General features: G+C 42.1%; 3 protein-coding genes across 4 annotated transcripts in view; 1 reads left to right on the top strand and 2 right to left on the bottom strand.

The window, feature by feature from the left end:
- LOC148103212 (CD276 antigen-like) overlaps positions 1-18,545 on the bottom strand; it is a 41,094-nt gene that overhangs the window by 9,625 nt on the left and 12,924 nt on the right. Inside the window, exon 6 of the mRNA XM_087838073.1 lies at positions 2,164-2,177. Coding sequence (XP_087694199.1) covers positions 2,164-2,177 — 14 coding nt within the window. The remainder of the gene's footprint in view (positions 1-2,163; positions 2,178-18,545) is intronic.
- Positions 4,775-11,520, bottom strand: LOC118453525 (C-type mannose receptor 2-like). Of its 2 annotated transcripts, none has more exons than XM_087838616.1 (4): positions 11,268-11,520; positions 6,316-6,941; positions 5,799-6,155; positions 4,775-5,597 (listed from the first exon to the last, which is right to left on the bottom strand). In XM_087838616.1, the coding sequence occupies exons 2-4, from the start codon at positions 6,632-6,634 to the stop codon at positions 5,212-5,214; spliced, it is 1,062 nt and encodes a 353-aa protein (XP_087694742.1). In that variant the 5' UTR covers positions 6,635-6,941; positions 11,268-11,520; the 3' UTR covers positions 4,775-5,211. The 2 variants fall into 2 exon arrangements, with proteins under 2 accessions (XP_087694742.1, XP_087694741.1); XM_087838615.1 differs by lacking the exon at positions 11,268-11,520 and having other exon boundaries at positions 6,316-6,690; positions 6,879-7,082.
- Positions 9,982-17,582, top strand: LOC148103216 (uncharacterized). The gene is made up of 4 exons (XM_087839468.1): positions 9,982-10,018; positions 11,210-11,548; positions 14,721-15,092; positions 17,177-17,582. The coding sequence occupies exons 1-4, from the start codon at positions 9,982-9,984 to the stop codon at positions 17,266-17,268; spliced, it is 840 nt and encodes a 279-aa protein (XP_087695594.1). The 3' UTR covers positions 17,269-17,582.

The raw sequence follows: 18,545 nt of genomic DNA, 5'->3' as shown, positions 1-18,545 counted from the left end.
CTAAGGACAGCGCAGCGAGTCCTCTCTGCTTATGAGAGAAAAAACAAAAACAAAAACAAAAAAACAGGGGAAGTTTTAGGAGAGAGAGAGAGAGAGAGAGAGAGCAGAAAAAGAGGGAGAGCGAGTTTTGAGATGTGAGAGATTTGTGACGTTTACCTTGTTTGGTGTAGTTAATGTGTTGTCTTGTGTAGTTAGTGTGTAGTGTTGTGGATAGTTTTGTGTTGTGTGTCAGAACAATGAGACGACTGCTGTCTCCAGGTAGAAACAGGAGTGACACACCTGCTACTGTCAGACCTGCAGGTATCAGGCTGTGATGTTTCCTTTATAGTGGACAGAAATTATTGTTTTGGAGTGGCACAAATAATTTGTGGCATCTTATTGAACAGCTGATTGTTCTGTAAATAGTTTGAAATGATTTTAAAAGGGTCAAAGGTAAATGGATGCAAATAACTGTTGTTTGCAAAACTTGTGCATATGATTTTAAATTATTTATGAAATATGATTCATTAAACATGTTTGTGGTTGTTACAGTAAAAATATAACTTTTTTCTACTCTGATTTTATGTTTTTTGTCTGATTTTAGATCAATTGTGTTAATACAGTATGTCAAAATGAAAACATGACTGTAAATTCAGACACGTGAGGTTGTGCTGAAAAGGATGATACCAAACAAGACAAAGTAAATAGTTTTTAAAGGTAAAATGTGGCGGGAAAATCAAAAGTAGTTAAAAATGGCAAATTATACCCTGGACCCCAGAGGGTTAAATGGTTTTTTTTAAAGTAACGCAATAGTTACTTTTCAAGTAATTAATTACTTTTAGAATATTGTAACTCAGTTACTAACTCAGTTAATTTTTTGAAGAAGTAACTAGTAACTATAACTAATTACTTTTTCAAAGTAACTTGCCCAACACTGCTAGTAAGATGAAAGTGATACATAGACTAGTGGACTGAATATTATACGACAGATGGTTGCATCATAGAGGAGGAAACAGGTGATGAGGGGTCTTAAATGAGTGAGCTGATTGTGAGTTTCTGGTGTGTGTGAAGTTTTAACAATACATGAGAAGAGACTCATTATGTGATAAGACAACAGGGTTATGCTGTATGTTGTGTGTGGCTGATTGGATGAATGCTTTGAGATTAATCTGGCTGATGATTTGTCTTTTGTTACAAAGTTGAGCCAATAGGTTTGGTATGATTTACTGTCCTGGGAGACGAGGAGCACATGTCATGATTTAACAAGGCCTTTATTTCTTTTCTTTTTTCCTTTTTATTTTGTTACTTTCACGGTGCAAGTTTTGTTTGATCATTTTTCTGTCATCTAAGCAGATCTGAACTTTGAATAGGAAGAACTGCACAACATGTTGTTGCAAAGTGAGTTTCTCCAAAATTAAAATGTGCTCAGGAGAAACTCACTTATTGGGACAATTAGAAAGCGAGTCCCTGTCTAAAAGGATCCAGTCTAAATTCTTTTTCTTTTTGAAATGTCGTCGTTTTGCTGAGGGTGGAAACAAAATGCGGCGATAATTTCCACAATCACCAAAGAAAGAATCAATGAATGAATAATGAGTGAAAAAAAATGGGGGACTGACTGACTGGTAAAAGCTGATAAAAGCTCACAAGACTTGACTGACTAACACCACTATGCAAGGTTAACCACCACCCAGACATGACAAAAGGGTGGATGTATCTCTGTGTTTTTCTATTGTTGCAGGAGCAGGAGGAGACCACAGAAGGAAACTTGGGTCATATGACTATGTGAACTCTGCAAATTTAACCTTTTTAGTTGTAATTTTTCTGGGTCTTTTTTAATTTACCATGGGTGTGTTATTCACTACCTTGTGTTGCTCACAGAGGTCACTGTGAGAAAGAGTGTATACACCTGTGCAGCGCTAACATTTACGTTACTTTTCTACAGCAGAGGGCTAATCATGTGATTTGATCATGTGATTTACAGCAGGACACAACTTCACGTTTTTCTACCACAGAATTACTGTGTTTGTGTGTGAAGAAAACTGTGGTTACAGGCTGTGTGTTGGTGATGGAGGTACACTGTGTTGTTGAAAGAATGTTGAAATTACAGGGAGAAGTGAATATAGTCACATACTGTGTTTGAAACCAGTGTTGCTTCTTTTCACAGCAGAGTGTTAACAGTATGACCTTTCACAGCACCCCTGGAATCTGCATGACCGACGCCTGACCACCAGGATGAACCGTGTGTTTGGCTAATGTTTGTTTTCTTTAAGAGTGTTTGTAGGATTCAGGACAGACAGACACGTGACAATTGAACAGATGTGCAGTGGTTACTGAATAGTTAATATGGAGCTCATTATCTGACCACTATTGAGTTTATAGTGATAAATGAGTCGGTGACAAAAAGGAAAGTCACTGATTATAATGTGGAATGAATGCTAAAACTTACTTTGATTTCACAGTTTGTGATATGAATATGTTTTAACAGTTTTTCTGAGGAGATGATTGTGGATGTGAAGGCTGATACAAAAGTAAATATCTCTAATTATCTACAATCTGAACAGTGAATCCAGTTTTTATTCCTCCTTTAACTCCTCCCTCCTTCATCCTTGGTCTTCTTTGTCTTGTCGCCTCCTTATTAACATTTCTCAGCTTGTTGCCCAGAAATGTGGCCGTCAATGTGAGGATGGGTGGATTGAGCTGAGTCAGCAGCTGAAGGTCAAAACAGGAAGTTATGTTGCTTCCTAACAGCTGACCAATCACAGGCCTCAAACTGAACAGACGCTCAGACTGGATCAACCTTCGTCTTCCTCTGAGATGCGATTATGGTCAAACCACCATAACACACCCACAACCTCCAATGTTGAACATTCTCGGCCCAGCTTTTAAAAATCCACCTGACAAAGCAGCAGCTTGGTGATCTGTGAATCCAAACAACTCATACGCTTGCTGAGCAGGTTACCTCAGAGGGAACCTTCCTCCTACTTTAATGTGTGCCTGTCTTTCAGGAACCTGTCTGCAGGTCAGGGTCCCACACAGTCCACTAAGAGTTTCCCACAGGAATGAAACAATCTTTCTCCTGAAGGGTAAACACAAGCTTTAAGCATCACTTGACTAGCATGCAAGCAGAACATGTTTCTGTGACCCACCTCTCCCACAGTGGGTATCAAACCCACTTTTAAAAGCATTAAAAAGGCCAAATGTCTGAAACATCTGAAGCTTCATTCAGTCACTGCTTCAGTACCTGATTTGGTGGTTCATAAGGAAGTGAATCATTGAATCATTGGTGGGGATTTTATGTGAGAGAGAGTGAACCAGTGTGAGAGATAATGAGACATGGAGTAAGTGTTCTGCCTGTTCATAAATAAACATAATATATAATAACATTATATCTATTATGTTTATATTTTACAGGTTTATAAGTTATTATTCCCCCAGGTCAAAACCATCTATGAAAAATACATATAAGTTATGAAATATATTTAAATCTTCCTGCTCAAAGGTAAACCACACTAATATTAATGGATTGCATTTATATAGCGCTTTTCAGGACCCTTAAAGCGCTTTACAATTCCACTATCCACTCTCAACACTGGTGGAGGCAGCTACAGTTGTAGCCACAGCTGCCCTGGGAAAGACTGACAGAAGTGAGGCTGCCATATCGCACCATCGGCCCCTCTGACCATCACCGGTAGGCAGTAGGTGAAGTGTCTTGCCCAAGGACACAACAACCGAGACTGTCTGAGCCGGGGCTTGAACCGGCAACCTTCTGATTACAAGACAAACTGCCAACTCTTGAGCCACGATCGCCCCTAACCTATTATATGACTGTTGTATAGGGCTTCATTTAATTATTTTTTCTATCTATTATGTTTTCAAATATTGTGAGGTCACAAGCAAAGGGAGAACACACCAGGGTAAATGAGACAGTGTACAGACTAAAATTATTAATCAAATAGACAATGTGATGTTTTTGTATTGTATATATGGTCAGAAAAGGTCAATTTCACCTGTAGGCAACCGCAAGTGACAAATAAAGACTTCATTCATTCACATGAAAGATTCAAGCTGCTGTTCATATTCTGTCCACCAGAAAGATGACTGTGTTAGAAAACCTCGAGTAATGAAGCCTTTTTTAAAATATAAGCTTCAGAAAATTACATGTGGACAAAGATATCAAAATGAGGGATGCTGTCAAACTTGAGTGTTACACAGCTGTTTATGTCTAACTGAATCTGGTTGAATCAGTTCAAGAGAAAAATAAATCGTAAAAATTATTTATTATTGTATTTGTATAGCACTTTTCTAGTCCCTAAGGACCCCAAAGTGGCGTCCTTAGGCTATCAACCGCCACTCCTCCCAGCCGTCGAAGGTGAGCACTTTGTTCCCTCTGTCCAACAGCATCTTCGGAGGTGTCGGCGCACCTGGAGAGCGACTCGGGCCTCCCTTCTCCGCACAGTGGAACGCAATAAGCGCCTGGCGGATCGCCACCGGACCCCTGCTCCCACCTCCACACCTGGACAAAAGGTTTGGCTGTCTACAAGATTCGTCCCACTCAGCTCTGAATCCAAGAAACTGTCTCCCACTTTCATTGGTCCCTTTGAAGTCGACTCTGTGATTAACCCTGTCTCTGTCCCTCTTAAACTGCCCCGGAATATGAAAATCCATAACACCTTCCACGTGTCGCAAGTGAAGCCGTGCCTCTCTAGTCCTCCAAACCGTAACAGTAACAGTGACAGACTTGGTTAAATTAAGCTGTATAAGTCATTTAGATTTTTGAAATTACACAGTGGTTTATTTGGCTTCATGAACACATGATCAGATTATAGAGCTCATATGGAATCATGACACAAACATGGTTTTACCTGCTTTTAGTGACAGGCTTTGTAATTCAAGCTGAGGATACAATGGTGTGATACAAAGATTTACAGCACAAGAAGAAGAAACATTAAAACCATCACCATATCTGAACTAAATAAAACAAATATCCTGCTACAGTTTAATAATGAACCAATCCAGCAACAATGAAGGAAGAAACCAAGATGCTCCTGACTCTGGTAAAGGAGAGGAAATGAAACACAGACTGCTCTCTGCAAATATCTAAGCTGCAGGTAAAAATCTGTTGGTCATTTTTCTCCCATTTCAAACCCAGAGACTGTAAACACTGAGCAGAAACACAGAGTTCACCCCAGAAAATCTACATGTGCAGCTAAGAAGTGACTTTAGGTTTAAACTTTAGCGTTTTAAACAAATAAAATTAAATGTCTCATTCTCCCTCTGACTGACCCACTCGTGCTGCCCTCCTGTGGTCATGGCTGCAGACATGCCACAGTCTTCAGTCTTTCCCCCTGAAGCCCACCTCTCATAGCACACTAGGTTGTCATTGACCCAGAACCATAAACCCAGAGTGCAGGAGTATCGCAGTCCCAGCCACACGAAAGGAGTCGAGGCCTTTTTGGCTCTTTCCTGGACCCATCGCTGCTGATGAGGGTTGCTGATTGAAACCAGGTCATGGTGTTTCTGTCTGCAGTAATTCAAGGCTTCCTCCCAGGTTTTGTTTTCCCTGATCAGGATCAGATTATCTGCCATAAAATCAGAGACAGATGTTTGGTCCAGTTTCACTAGAAGAACAAAAGAAAACATTTCAGTAATTTTTCAGATGAATCAGCAGCTCTACAGAGAAATCTGTGTTCCAACCATCAGCTAAACATCTTCACCTGCAGAAATAAGTGGCTGAAGAAACATACTGACCTAAATCCTCTCAGTGACTCCAGCTGTTCATCTATTGGACAAACAGCTGAGATAAATCTGTGTAAACTCACCATCATAGCAGAAGAAAGGCTTTCTTTGGTCACATCCAGCAGAGCTCCATCTTCCTGATCTCTCTAACAGAGTCATAGCACATGTTCTGTTGTTTAGTCCATCATTAAATGAGTCCATGTCCCAGTATCTGAAAGAGAAGTTACTCCCATCTGACCACCTCCAGCTGTCTCTGAACAGGCCGATCCACAAGTTCACATTAGAGCCTGTAGAGTTCTGCAGCGTCTTAAACTCTTCACTGTATATCTGATCGAGTCCACTGGCCAGGTCAGTGTGATGCTGTCTGCAGTAGCTCTGAGCCTGAGTCCAGGTCACAGATGTCTTAATCAAATGAAAGGTTTTGTTGTTTTTCATTGTTTCTGTCAAATCAACAGAAAAACACAAAAACATCTTTATCAGCTAATTTATCTCATTCTTCAAAATGTCTCTTTCAGGAACATGTGATATAACTCAGATTATAAACTACATTATAACATTATTAAATATTGTATTATCATATTACTGTTCACATATTCTCACCGTCATAGCAGATGAACTGAAATTTGCCACTACATGGGTAATCTGCCCATTTGTCTCCTATTATCACACAGTTCTCAGGGGTGCCACCATAATCATTTGGCTGTCCAGCTCTCCAACAGGTCTCATTTTCAGTGTATTCCTCCCCCGGCAGAGACCAGTGCCACCTCCTGTTGTCTCCTGGCTCGCTGTACAGTCCAATCCAGGCTTGTGTTTGATTCTGTGCAGAGTCTTGAAGTCTTCTCATGTCTGTCAGGTCAAACACTTTGGCCAGGTCTGTGTAGTTCTCTCTGCAGTATGCCCGTGCTTCATCCCAGCTCATCTCTTCTTTAATAAAGTGGTACTCATACAGCTGACATGTGATGAAGACACACTGACCTAAAACAGAAGAAATACTGTTGAATATCTGCTGATACAAGCAGGAAACTCATGTTCCCATCAAACTGTCCAGTTTACAGGTGAATCCTGGATTTTCTCAGTAAGAGTTCATTTGTTTAATGAGTCCTGATCAAACTAAAGGATTTTAGGTGGAAACAATCAGGAGCCCTGGTAAAATGATCACTCACCCATCAGAAGAAGCAGAAACAGACTCCACTGCATCGTCGCTCTGTCACATGAAAATGACTTTTCTGTCATTTGGAGGAAACAATGAATCCAGCAGCTCTTCAGTGTTTGATGGACACGCAGCACTTTATATTAAACACAGATATCTAGTTTATCACACACTGCTGTAAGAAATATATGATTCTTCTTAATAAATGATCATCTGTTTAAAATTGTCCAAGCAGAAAGAAGCAATAGTTCAAATGTGGTCCACACAGCACCTCTGTACACAGACATGAAATGAGCCTGCAGGTTAGAAACTTACATCTGGTTCTTCTCTGGTGTTCATGCAGACAGCTGTGCAGTAAATAACCATCTGTACTAACACACACTCTCTGTGTACTCAGTATTTGAATATTAAGATACAAATTTCCCCCCTCACACAAAGACACAGTGTACGTATGAGTTAATAACACAAACACTAAATCCTCCTGTTTTGTAGCAGTGTGTACACCTGAGACTGTCACCTGTGTGTCTGTCCTGCACTCTCTCTCTGTTTCTTTCTCTCTGATTGTGGAATAAAAGTATGAACATGTGTTTATAAGTTACACTTGTGTTTGAATCCTGCAGCTCATCACACATTTGATTTCCATGTGTGACGACTGCAAGTGTCCAGAGTGAGGACAGACTGAGGGACCCACTGCTGCACATCATCTGTGAGGCTTTGCACCCCTGATGATCCACCAGGACAAACTCAGCAGTGTGTGAGGAAGAGGAGAAGGAAGAGCCAGCAGCAGCTGACAGATGGAGAGAATAGACAGACTGTTCCCTGTTTGTGAAGGACTGCTAGGAAAGTTTAGAATAACTAACTGTCTGTCCTGAATCAGTCTTATTAGGTAATGTTCAAATAATGTTATCATCCAGTGTTTTCAGTGTGGGAGAAAGTACTCAGGGCCTTCAAGTTACACACTATGAAAGGCAGCAGCAAGTTTAATGTTCAGAAACCTAAAGTATGTATCAGCAGCAGAATGGAGCTAAAAATAAATGTTTGTTTCAGTTCTATGAAGCTTTGAGTATTTTGGATTAGTAGCACTGCTGTGTTTGTTGCATCATATTGCTGTAATTGTTTCTATGCTTTATATATTCTGAGGTAAGTTGATCTATAGTGTTACATCATATTCTATAAGGATGTTATGTGTTTGTAGACTTTCTGCCCAGTTTGACCCATTTAGCAGAAGTCAGCCTGTTTAAGGCTCTGATATCTATTCTGTGTGACTTAAAGCAGTTATGACATGGTCTGATTTTCTCACCCAATAAAGGAATATTTCATATATCAGTCTACTCTTCATTCTATCAGACACAGTTATCACAGCTCGTACATTTTCCTTTTTACACATATATGTAAGCATTGAGCCAAATGTAATAATGCCAACATACTGAAGGAACAACATTTGCCTCTTATATATAATACATCTATAGATACACTGTCACAGATACTTGAGTGTCTTTGATTGAAGATTTAAGGTGATAGGACATATAAACAGCTGCAACTTGAATCTTTACTGAAGCTCAGTGTTTGACACAGAGTTCACTCACATGTGCTGTAGCAGTGTACCTGCACATGTGATGTGACAATAGAAGTGATTTGATTTGAGAGTTCAAACTCACTGCTGTAATAACTTATAATGATTAATATAATAACTATAATATTGGCCATATTATATTTACACTGACTTTAGTCTCATGAACAACATTAACTATTTGTTATTTACCAGTTAATCTTAAATAACTGTTCAGTACAGATATGAAGCCCAACAATCATGTTTTACAGTCCTGTGGTCTCAGCCTCAGATACTTATTAAATCACACAAAGCTCATGTAGAAACAAACAAACGAACAAAATCCTTCATTTCTGTCAACCACACGTTTTCAGCTATCATGGTTGCTAGGCAACCTGGGAAGCGCGACGGAGGCTAGACCGCCCATTTCACAAGCCTCGCACTTCCGGCCTTAGCGGTCTTTGAGTACGTGGCCCTTGAGGACCGTTGAGGCTGCGGACCCTGAATTGGGATACAGCCTTTGTGTCAGTGTCACGTCGTTAACGTCAGCTCTCCCTCGTGCTGTGTCTCTCCTGACGTTTTCTTGAGTATTTTTGTTCTAGCTTTCCAGTTCATTGATGGAAACAGTCCAATGTAAAGCAGGAGGGTGTGAAGCATCACAGTGGAAAATCACAACAACAATCACACAAAGTTCAAAGTGTTGAAAAACACAAAGTCAAACAGCTCCTGACTCAATATCATCCTCATTCATCACAAATTCATTTTGTCCATGAAAGAAAAAATGAAGAGTTGAACTAAGAAAGGAGGTCCTGTTCAAACAGCACAAACACACATGAAGACAAAGCTTTGTGTTTTCACAGCTGAGTGTGTTCCAGTAAAGTGTGAGCAGCACAAACACAATCAGAGTTTGTGTCAGCTTCCAGTGAGTCACATTTAGTGTGAGCAGGCAAACATGATGGCAGACTGCCACAGATCACTTCTGAGGAAAGAGGAGGCGTTCAGCTTCCTCATAGTTTCACACCTGCATGAAGCAGCCTCACCCTGACAGCTTCAAATCACTGTCAGCTGATCTCTACCTGTCCTGTGATTGGCTGAGCTTCAGGCCTTCTCTCAGTCAAACTGGAAACAGGGATTGAGACAGCGTGAGGGTTTGTGGAGTGCCACAGTGCTGTGATGAATACTGTAGTGGAAGAAGTTCTTTCACACTCTTCATCCTGGAGCTGCTTTATGTCCATGATCTGCATGGAAACACATCTATGGAGAGGAAATCCAGCTGAAGGCGGAGCTTTGTGCGTGTCAGGGTGAGGCCGCAGCAGCCGCCTCCAACCGGAGCGCTCGGGCGTGAAACTACGAGGAAAGCCGACGTCCTCCTCTTTCCTCAGAAGTGATCTGTGGCCGGCCGGACTTCATTCCACAGATGTGCTTTAACAAAGTGTGAAGCTGAACTCTGAGCTGTGACAGTGTGAGCAGTGTGAGAGTGTCAGTAGATGATCAGCAGAGGAAAGTGAAGCTGCTGTGAGCTGATGTCCTGAAGGGCTTTTAAAGAGCCTCTGAGTTTGACAGGAACATGAAGATGTTTGTGGTGTTTGTGATCCTCCTGCACGGTACGTACACCTTCCTCTCTCTGCTCTCATCATCAGCTTTTCTTTCATCTCTCTCTCTTTAATGTGTTGAAGTGCAGCAGGAGGAGATTTCCATCAAACACTGGATTCTGATTCAGATCAAACTAACAATCCAAAGCAGCAACTTTCAAATCTCTGGATTCTTCTTGGTGGCTTTCAGATGAGCTCATGTTACAATCAGCTGCTGTGTGTGTTGTTGTGTAGCTGAAGCTCTGACTCACATTTCATACGTGACCAAAGGAAACTTGGTGCTGTGTGACACACTTTAGATTCTCTGCTGCTGCTTTGAACTCTTCAAACTAAAGAGCCAAACTGATGACTGACTGTGCAGCTCTGACATGGCACCAAATGTCCCTGTTATCAGCTGCTGGATGGACGTTATCAGAGCTTTTTAGTCCCACACGGATCAGCAGGAGCTCCTCCTCTGTCTGCAAACAGGCTCAGCAGCTCTGATCATTGGAGTCAGCACAGAGTGTGGAGACATCTAGTGGTCGTGGAGAGAAGTGCATGTAACATGTGTGTTGTGTTAATCAGCATGAGTAGTTAGGGGGACGTGCCTCCCTGTGCCTGACGGGAGTCCTTGTAATTACCCAGCATGCTGTGCTGTGTTTCATTTCTAACACTGGTTCTACTGAAGAGCTTTCTGAGCTGGATGTTTATCATAAAGAGTGAGATTCCTCTGACCATTAATGAATATGTAACCATGGTAACAGTGATCATATCCATTAATGACTGTGTGGTTAAACTTCCTGTCAGATACACGCTGTTTTCTCTGCCTCTGGTCTGTTTAAAGGACCAGTTCATCCAGAGTAACCACAGCTGACTGTATCCTGAACACTGACAGGCTTCAGATCGCCCACACAGACGGTTTTATGTGTCCTTAACTTTACACTGACCAGAGAGAGCAGCAACAAACTAATGTAAAAGAGCGTGACAGCGTAGCCTGGTTTTTATTCTGACCTCCTTAATGTTTTCAGTTCAGGTCCAATAACATCGAAGAACAGAGGATCTCATTTATATTTGAGGACTTCAGGTAGCTGATGTTTTATATAAGCACAGATTCTCATCATTTAGATTGACTCTAAACTCTGACAGGTCTCTGAGTGAACTGATGCAGAGTTCAGGTTTAGACTCACACACAGCTGATTCATGTTTCTGTCTCTGTGTCCTCAGTTTCCCAGCATGCCTCGGCTCTGGAGGTGTATGAGGGGGTGGAGTCTGTCCTGCTCACCTGCCAGGACACTTCTGTACCTGCACGTCCCACTCTGGTTTGGAGCCGCCACGACCTCGATCCCCCAGTCGTCCACCAGCGTAGCCAGGCAGGAGATGAACTGACAGACCAAAACCAGTGTTACAGAGACCGAACATCCATGAAGACTGACGCTCTGCAGACTGGAGACTTCAGCCTCACTCTGAGGAAACCCCACATCTTTGACAGCGGCAACTACACCTGCACCATCAGAGTGACGGGAGAAGAACCCAGATTGACAGATGTTCAGCTGCAGGTCAAAGGTCAGCAGCAAACTCCAAACTTTAATATATTAGTCTTCACTAAGTCTGCCTGAAGTTAAAGCCCATGTTTTCAGACAGAAATCTTTGTAAAACAGAAAAAATCGTATTTATTTCTTGAACTTTAAAAATCAAACAGTAATTTAACACAGATTGAAGATAAGAGCCTTTATACACATGTAAAGATCTTACAGTATTAGCAGGAAAACCAACTGTCAGATGATCCCCTCTGAGCAGCATTTGGTGACAGTGGGAAGGAAGAATTTAATATGAAGCAACCTCCAACAGAACCAGGATCAGGGAGGGAGAGCAACCTTTTTAGAGTGGGTGGGAGGCTGAATTAGAAAAGGAAAATCTTGATGGCTGTTGATGGGCTCGTGGATGAATCCTGAACCGATAAAGGGCACCACTTAGAGTCAGACACCAACAAGATGGAGGTGTACTGGTTTATGCTGCTATTATCATAGATGAGCTAGTTGGGTCATTTCATGTTGAAGATGGACTTAAAATAAATTTTCAAAACTGCTAAAGGATACTTTCTTCAAGCAATAGTACAGAAAAAAAGTCAGCCGCATTCAAGAAGGTCACGGTTTTAAGGGTCCTTGAAAAGAAAGGTGGCTACATGGATACTAAATATTTTTGAGTGTTGTTTGTTTGTTTTATTTATTTATTTAGGCATCTTACAATTCTGCGATTGCAACCATTCCCCAACTCTCTGTGAATGGTACTCATGGCCATTGATAAGTGGTCTTTGATCAGTGGTTGTTGATCAATGGTCATGAGAATTTTCATTTGCATAATTATAAAGAAACTGACCTCCCAGCCCATTGTTCCTTCAGTGGGCTGGTTTCAGTCATTATGCAAATGTACTGTTTATAAGCTTGGGGAAACCTGCAGTCAGCTGAGACTGAAGAAGTCACTTGGATGAGTGACGAAATGTTTCTCCCAGAAAACGCTACGTCCAGATGAACAGAATCAACTTTTGGAGATTTTATTTGTTGAGTTTTTCCTTTAGTTGCCTAATGATTGTACACACATCCATGTGCATGTCCCTTGAGATTCAGACTTACATTTCCTTTGTTGATCATTCAGGTTTCAGGCTTATTAACAATTTGGATTTATTGGGTTTGTTGCATAGTAAAAATGAATCCCCAAAAATACAGCTTGTAATTGTGCATGAGTTGTGTATTCTTTGTCAAAAAGGAAAGTTTTAAGCCTAATCTTGAAAGTAGAGATAGTGTCTGTCTCCTGAATCCAAACTGGAAGCTGGTTCCACAGAAGAGGGGCCTGAAAACTGAAGGCTCTGCCTCCCATTCTACTTTTAAATACTCTAGGAACAACAAGTAGGCCTGCAGAGTGCGAGCGAAGTGCTCTAATAGGGTGATATGGTACTACAAGGTCATTAAGATAAGATGGGGCCTGATTATTTAAGACCTTGTAGACAGTCCTCTCCAGATTTTATCCTGTTTCTGTTCAAAACATCAAATCAAGCTGATGGGAAGTTGTAAAATCCTTCAGAATAAAAGCCTGACTATTCAGAGCTCCAACATTAAGAAGAGCAAAGTGAACCAAGGTGGATGGAGGCAGCAGAGAAACTGTAAGGTGGAGCTGAATGCTTCATCAATGGGATGATGCAGCAGATTTTCTCCACCTTGCACAAACTGTCCTGTTAGTTATCATGACTGGAACATCCAAAATGTCTCCAGAGGCTCCGAGTCCAGCTGAACATGTATTAGTGTTTAGAGTGGAACTGAGATGGTAGGGACTAGGACCTGGGGGACGTCAGTCAGTGACGGAGCGGTCAGCAGGTGTGGGCAGGTGTGGACAGGTGCTTGATGGAGTGTTTCCTGCTGGACTCCATATGATATGTTAGCAGAGAGGATCTGGCTCCTGATTGTGTCCCATTTTCACTGATGGTTTTCCCGACGACATGCTTCAAGTGTGATCTGGATCCTCTGCTGAAGGAATCTGCTTTCTATCCACAACCTGTTGATCTGTATCTGACTAACAGCAGCGCAGGAAGCCCTGCAGTTATAGAGAAACTGTCTGAGTCGCATTGTTGCTGCAGTTTACCTGCAACTGCTGAAGAAAAAGTCTCAATGTGTTTGTGTTTGGTCCTAATCTGCTGCCCAGTCTGTTTGACACTGCTGGATTTCCAGCTGATAGATGACAGATTAGAAACTGATCAGTCTATTGATCACACAATATTCCATCAATAGAATTGATTTGACTTTGATTTGTGTAACAAAGTGATTTCCACGTCTCCTTCATGATGTGACAGTGTCAGAGCTGAATGCACTTGTAGAGTATCATTGTCATGGTCCTGGGTCATTTTGACCCAGTTTTCTCAGTTTTCCTGTGGTTTTGTATTTTGTTCCTTATGTTCATTGGATTGTTTGGTTTGGTATTTGGATTCCCCCCGTGTCCATGCTTTTATTGTGATGTTTGTTCTGGTACCGTGTTCCCGTCCTTTGTGTTCTGTGTTCTCCTCATCCCCTCGTGTATTCATCCTTGTTCTCTGCCTTTCTCTGTCTGTGCTCATCTCTGTGTACTGTGTTGTGTTTAAGGTCCACATCTCGGTGTCAGTATTTTCAGTTTCGTGTCCTCCCCGCTCGGTCATGAGTAATTGTCCTCAGCTGTGTTCCCCGTGTGTTCCCACTTCCCTCATTGCCTTCTGTGTATTTATGTCAGAGTGTCCCTTTGTTCCATGTTGCGTCGTCCCTCTAGGTTGTGTGCATTTCCCATGTCTTCCCAGCGCCTCAGCTTTAGTTTCTCCCAGTACAGTTTTGTATGTCTTCTTATGTTCCTGTTAATAAAGACCTGCCTTTGAGTTCACCCCCGTGTGTCTAGAGCCGTGCATTTGGGTCCTCTCTTGCCTTCACACAGCCGCTCCATGACAATCATGTTTTTATGGCTCACATTTAAAGTGTTCCAGCTCTAATGTACAGCTGTCATATTAGAAATAGAAGCAGCTCTGATTTTATAAATCTATGAAGTTATGAATTCACACATGAACAGTTTTCTGCAGCGTTCCTCTCGGCCTTATTTGCAGCTCCACTCTTGTTTTTGCTCTAATAATTATTTCTCTCCATGAGCTGTTTCTCTGCCTGAAGGAGGCGCCACTCCATCGCTTCATTTAGTGCAGAACAAGAGTCACATGATGCTGCTCTGTGAACACCAATCACACTTTGTACAGCTCATGTTGTGTTTGTTGTCCTCTCAGACTGTCAGGTGGAGGTGGAGGAGGGGGCGGAGTCTGTCCAGCTGCCCTTCAGAACCACACAAAACCTGCCTGAAGATGCTGAAGTGGAGTGGATGGACAGTTCATACACAAAGGTCCACGTGTATGAGAACGGCTCTGACAAACCTGAAGAACAGCACCAGGATTACAGAGACCGAACAAAGATGAATGAAGACCTGCTGGAAACTGGAGACCTCAGTCTGACCCTGAAACACCCCACAGAGAGAGACAGTGGAAGATATGTGTGTGACGTGAGGAGGAATGGAGCTCTGGTTAGAATGAAGAGAGTGCTGCTCAAAATCAGAGGTTTGTGTGTACATGTTTACACATCTTTGTGAGGACAGAACATTGGCACTATACTCGTGGGGACAAAATGTCTGGTCCAACAAGTTTTAAGTCAAACGTGGTTTTACTGTCAGGGTTACAGTTAGTCTAAATTTTACCTAAGGGTTCAAGTTTACTTTATTTATACCCATAGATAAATTGGCTTTATGGAAATAATTATAACATTTGGCATCCCCTCACAAAACACACACCCACCCATTAAACCCTGACAAACACATTTGATTATTACACAAGCAATAAAAAACAATATAGATCAAGATGAATCAAATAAAACAGTTCTTATTGTGTTTAGTGACGGCAGCAGAGACAAAACTGTTTTCTTTGAACTAGAAACCTTCGTCTAGAGGAAAGAAGCTACAGAGGCCAGGGGAGTCCAACCTGTTGTCTCCTCAGACGCAATTTGACACCTCTGAGTCTCCCTCTTTTTCTTTTGTCACTTGTTCTGTTAAAATCTCTCCGTATAAAATGCGGCATACATGAAGTAAGGTCTTTACCACCATACGAGACGTTAAGTTGTAGCAGCTCCTCACGGGAGTAAACAATCTTCAGCTGACTCACAGCCTCACACGCATCAGGGGAAACAAGCCAGCACAATGTAACACCCGTCCCACGTTCTATTGAGAGGGGCGCTGGGTTCCTGTTGTTACTTTCCTACTGATACTCCCTTTTTAATGCTTATGGTATTAAATATGCAATAAAACTAAACTATATGGAAACAAACCACACACAAGCAGGTCAATTATAACGTTAACTCCACTTTAGTGAATGCTTAATTAACAACACAAAAGAAAATAAGTAAAATCAATCAAGTTTGTTAAACAATGGTGAGGTATCTACCTCAACAGAAACAAAATAATCAAATAATATTGTGGGCCCACACGCACTCTCACCAAACACACACACACCTCAAGTGCTACAGTCTTTCTGCTAGCAAGCCCCTCGTTGCAGGCCTGAGTCGTGGCTCGGTGCGTTGGGACCTAAAACAATATGGCCGCTTCACTTGTTGCCAAGCAGTAAAAATAAAAAGCACGTGCAAACAACAGTACTCACACCTCCAGGCAGTTCAAGGGGATAGCGGGAAACTGGGTCACGGCTACCAGCAGGCCGCGGCAGCAGCACTCACAGTCGTCCTTTCCACGTACTCCCACGTGAACACATAACTTCAGCACACCAGCAGAAGGGACGTCTCTGACACGCCAGCAAGACGTCCGTCTCCTCCTACTGAATCACACAACCCCGCTAAATGCCAGTTCACATGCCATAACATTCAATCTTAGCATTAGCTTAATAAATAAAACAGAGCAGAACAAGAGCTTAGCGAATATGCTCGGCTACGCTAGCGGCTCTGTTAGCAGTTATGCTAGCGGCTAATCGCGGTTAGCAGTTAGCCCGTTTTACACAATAACATTGGGTACAAGTGTCAGACAAAATTCACATTTACCTCACAGTAGGGTACAACAGTTCTCGACTCCAGTTAACTATCCGTCAACCCGAAAATACGTCTGTCGCCTTCTATGAACTCTGCGTTCACTCGACGCTGTTCAGCTCTCGTCTCTCTCGCTTCCTGCAGCACACGGCTCTCCACTTACTCCCACCCCTCTACCTGAGACTACTTCAGGGTTCACTGGAGCTGTAGTACATATCAATACCGTATCAAAAATAATGACATAAACCTCAAAATACCAATAAAAAGGTTGTGCATTTAACTGTCACACATCACATACTTTGCAGGCATTTGTATACATTCTTGAACACATTAAACATTTGCAGCTAACTATCAATTTTAATGAACAAATTTAAATAATGAGCTACTTATATAGCCAGGGCTACAACAATAAAAATCCAACAACAATGAATAAAAAAGAATCCATGTCTCACTGTTAGTGGAGCAATTATCACCTTGAAAACCCGTCACTTGTGTGTGTGTGTGTGCGTGCGTGTGTGTGTGTGCGTGCGTGTGTGTGTGTGTGTGTGTGTGTGTGTGTGTGTGTGTGTGTGTGTGTGTGTGTGTGTGTGTGTCTGACTGTCTTGTGTCTCCTCTGCAGGGAGAGTTCAGGTCCAGGATCAAACAGGGGACATCAGGAACAGAAGCAGCTCCATTGATCCGACTCCTCTGATGGCTGATCAATCAGTTTGATCTGTGTGTTCTTTGATTATTGATCAGTGATGTCAGAGTGGAGTCAGTGTGATGTTGTTGTTGTGTGTTTGAGACTTTTAGTGTCCATGAAGGTCTCTGCTGCCGTAGATCCTCTGAACTGTGACAGAGGTCTCACTCTGGAGGAAACTCTCAGCACTTTCCAGCAGCTCCTCCATCATGGAGGACGTTCCCTCACTGTAACAGGTGGAGGAGAGAGGAGAGGAAGCACAGGTGGATCCTCTGAGGAAGAGGAGCGTTCCTACAAACCACATGATCACATGACCAGAGGACAAGCATGTGCAGAAACACATTAAAGTCAGTCTGTAAACACGTTTGTGTAAATTCTAGTCGTGTTTTTCTGTTACATTCAAATAAAAGCAGAGAAAGCAGAACAAATGCTGAAGCTGTCTGTGTGAAATAAAGGAGTTAAAGTACTCACACACACACACACACACACACTCACACACACACACACACACACACACACACTCACACACACACACACACACACACACACACACACACACACACACACACACATCTGTCCAGCAGCTGTCTGAGCTGCAGTCTGTATTGTGTGTGTAATATCTTCATATGTTTCTAACATTACAGTTTTACAGCAGATGACGTTTGAAGGCTTTACATGTGTTGGATATGAATGTTTGGAGCCCAGATCATCATTTGTCTTGTTTCAGTGTGAATGTTTTTCTCCATGTTGGCCTGAGGGTGGAGCTGTTTAGCCTGTACTGAGTATTTGTCACTATGCTGAGTTGTGGGTGGAGTCAGTGATTGGCTGAAGGTGCCTTCTTTAAAGCGGGAACACTGGCTCAGCTTTCCTACCTCCTTACTCCCAGCTGGACCACGCTGCATCAACAAGTGATTGTCTGTGTGTGGAAGAGTGATGCCATTGTACACACTGTAAATATCTTCTTCAGCTGTGTGGGTGGAGAAGCTTTTCTGTTAGGGAGACGGTGTCCTTCTCACCTTCAGACATGAGATTAGAAAGAGAGAGAGTTCAGATTACAGAGCAGATATGAATGAATGAATCTGTGCTCGTCCTCACGGCTCCTGCATGCTTTTAAAAAAGTGTGTGTTCAGCTCTGATCTCCAATCTGTTCTTTTCTCTCTTTGTTTCCTGGGTTCATGAATAGCTCTACGGGACATTTATTTATGGCCTCACCTACTGAGTATCCATCTGATAACAAACAGGGTGCTCAGAACATCCTGTTCTAATCTAATCTACTTTGTGTGTGTGTGTGTGTGTGTGTGTGTGTGTG

The sequence above is a fragment of the Neolamprologus brichardi genome, chromosome 3, assembly GCF_056152115.1.
Source record: "Neolamprologus brichardi isolate AB-2024 chromosome 3, ASM5615211v1, whole genome shotgun sequence".
In the NCBI taxonomy this organism is placed as follows: Eukaryota; Metazoa; Chordata; class Actinopteri; order Cichliformes; family Cichlidae; genus Neolamprologus; species Neolamprologus brichardi.
Note: the sequence above shows the minus strand (reverse complement) of the source record. Positions and strands in the feature narration are given on the sequence as shown.